At 37.6% G+C, this 2494-nt stretch overlaps 1 protein-coding gene across 1 annotated transcript; it reads right to left on the reverse strand.

Moving 5' to 3' along the window:
- Positions 1 to 272: 272 nt before the first annotated feature.
- Positions 273 to 1965, reverse strand: LOC127096165 (uncharacterized). Its single transcript, XM_051034775.1, has 3 exons — positions 1788 to 1965; positions 945 to 1230; positions 273 to 678 (listed from the first exon to the last, which is right to left on the reverse strand). Exons 1-3 carry the CDS (start codon positions 1963 to 1965, stop codon positions 273 to 275), a joined length of 870 nt encoding a protein of 289 aa, XP_050890732.1.
- Positions 1966 to 2494: the final 529 nt, after the last annotated feature.

Here is a 2494-nt window from a genome sequence, read left to right on the forward strand (position 1 = left end):
TGGCAACTGAATTGACCAAGTAAAATAGCCGAAAAATAAAAATATGGTGCTTGTAACCGATTACACCAAAAATGGATAACTGGTTACACTTGGCATGGAATTAAATCAACTTCAGTGGTAACTGGTTACACCAAAATGGTTAACCAGTTACACCTTCCAAAACTCCTCATTTCTTCTACTTGAATGGGCCTCAGACCTTGCTGTAACTAGTTACACACCAGGGATAACCAGTTACACCACTTGAATTACTTGAAAAATATCAACACGCCACCTTAATTCAAGTTTTGCAAGTCTATCATGCTCATGCTCATCTTCAACCTCTTGAACACATCAAATGTGAGTCTCTTAGTCAACAAATCAACAACTTGATCCTCACTTCTGCAATATCCCAATTGTAACCTTCCTTCACTAAAACGTTCAATGAAGTAGTGAAACCTTGCCTCAATATGCTTGCTTCTTCTATGTGCAATTGGTTTCTTAGCAAGATTAATCATAAAAACATTGTCAACTAAGAGTGTGACAATCTCACACTCACTATTGCGCAACTCCTCTAATAGATTCATAAGCCATACGTCTTGGCACACACATAGAAAAGTGGCAATGTACTCAGCCTCACAAGATGAGAGTGGAACTACCGGTTCCTTCTTCAAACACATTGAGATTGGTGTTGTACTGAACCTAAAGATGTATTCAGTTGTAGACTTTCAATCATCTTTATCTCTGAACCAATTGGAATCAGTAAATCAAGCAAATTGCGTTTTCTTCCCGTATCCATTGTTGGAAAGAGAATTTTGCATCCAGCAGAACCTTTAACCTAACGTAGGATCCTATGCACGGCTTCCAAGTGAGACACCTTCGATCTCCTCATGAATCTACTCACAATATTGATACTAAACTCCAAGTTCGGTCGCACATTGCACAAGTAACGCAAGGATCCAATCAACCTCCTATATTGAGTATGATCAATATCTTGCTCATTCTCATTATTAGACAACTGCAGCCTTGGTTCAGCTGAAGCAATGGAAGCATTGCAATGCTCCATTTCAAAATTCTCCAATATCTCAAGAGCATACCTTCTTTGGTGCATTAGCAATCCCCTTTTGGACTTGTGGAACTCAATGCCAAGGAAGTATGTCATGAGGCCAAGGTTGTTCATATTAAATTCTTCCATAAGTTCACTCTTGAACTTTGAAATACATTTTTCATTGCTGCCTATGATCAATAAGTCGTCTACATATAGACATAGGAAAATTACTCATTCACTCGTATCCGTCTTCACATACACTCCATGCTCGGATACACACTTCTTGAAGCCAACATCCTTTAGGAAACCATCAATTCTTTTATTCAAAGCTCTTGGAGCTTACTTCAAACCATGTAATGCTTTCTTCAACTTATAGAACTTCAGCTTTTGGTCTTTCACAACAAAATCATAGGGATGTCCTATATATACCGTCTCTTCAAGAGGTCCGTTCAAAAATACGGACTTGATATCCATTTGGTAGATAGACCAATTGTGGTTATTTGTAATACCAACAACTAGCCTAAAGGTTTCAATCCTAGCAATCAGTGAAAACACCTCTTCAAAGTTTATTCCTTATCTTTACAAAAAATCCCTTAGCCACCAATCGAGCTTTATGCTTGATCATATCACTCTTGGAATTTTCTTTCACTTTGAACACCCACTTCACATCAATTGACTTCTTTCCTTTTTGGTAGATCAACTAACTCCCAAGTATTGTTCTTCTTAATGGATTTCAACTCTTGCTTTGACGATTCACAATCACCAACTTTCTCAAAGTTGTCGCCATCAATACATTGATGGATCAAGAACAACACTTTAAAGTATTCCGTTTTCTCTTCCTTATGTGTTGCTTGTTGCGCCTCTGCTGCATTTTGAACAAGAGGAGTAACACCATTCTTGATCACTTCAAGAACATCTTGGGAGTCAAACAATACCTTCATTTTTTATACACCATTTGTCGTAACTCTTCGCATCAAGGCTATGTAGATTTGCAAGGATTCTTTCATTGGAGACATAATTCATGTTGCACACTAGGAGTTTGTGGATTTGAACTAGGTTCTTGATGCCAAATGTTGGAACAAGACACCATAAGTTTGGTGAACAATGATGGAGAAACTTTGGATGTGAAAAGTGAGAGAGGAGAATTGAGAGAGAGAGAGAGAGAGAATTGAGTGTAAGAGATTATTATTTCATTAACTTTGGATGAGTGTGCATACTAAACACTTATACATGAGATACAATATAATTGAGAACTGAATTGACTAAGTAAAACAACAGAAAAATCAAAGTATCGCGCTTGTAACCGGTTACACTTGGCATCGAATTAAACCAACTTCAGTGGTAATCGGTTACACCAAAATGGTTAACCGGTTACACCTGCGAAAACTCCTCATTTCTGCTACTTGATTGAGTTTTAGACTTTGCTGTAATTGATTACACACCCATAATAACCGATTATACCACTTGAAT

The sequence above is a fragment of the Lathyrus oleraceus genome, chromosome 6 (assembly GCF_024323335.1).
Source record: "Lathyrus oleraceus cultivar Zhongwan6 chromosome 6, CAAS_Psat_ZW6_1.0, whole genome shotgun sequence".
NCBI classification, from domain to species: domain Eukaryota; kingdom Viridiplantae; phylum Streptophyta; class Magnoliopsida; order Fabales; family Fabaceae; genus Lathyrus; species Lathyrus oleraceus.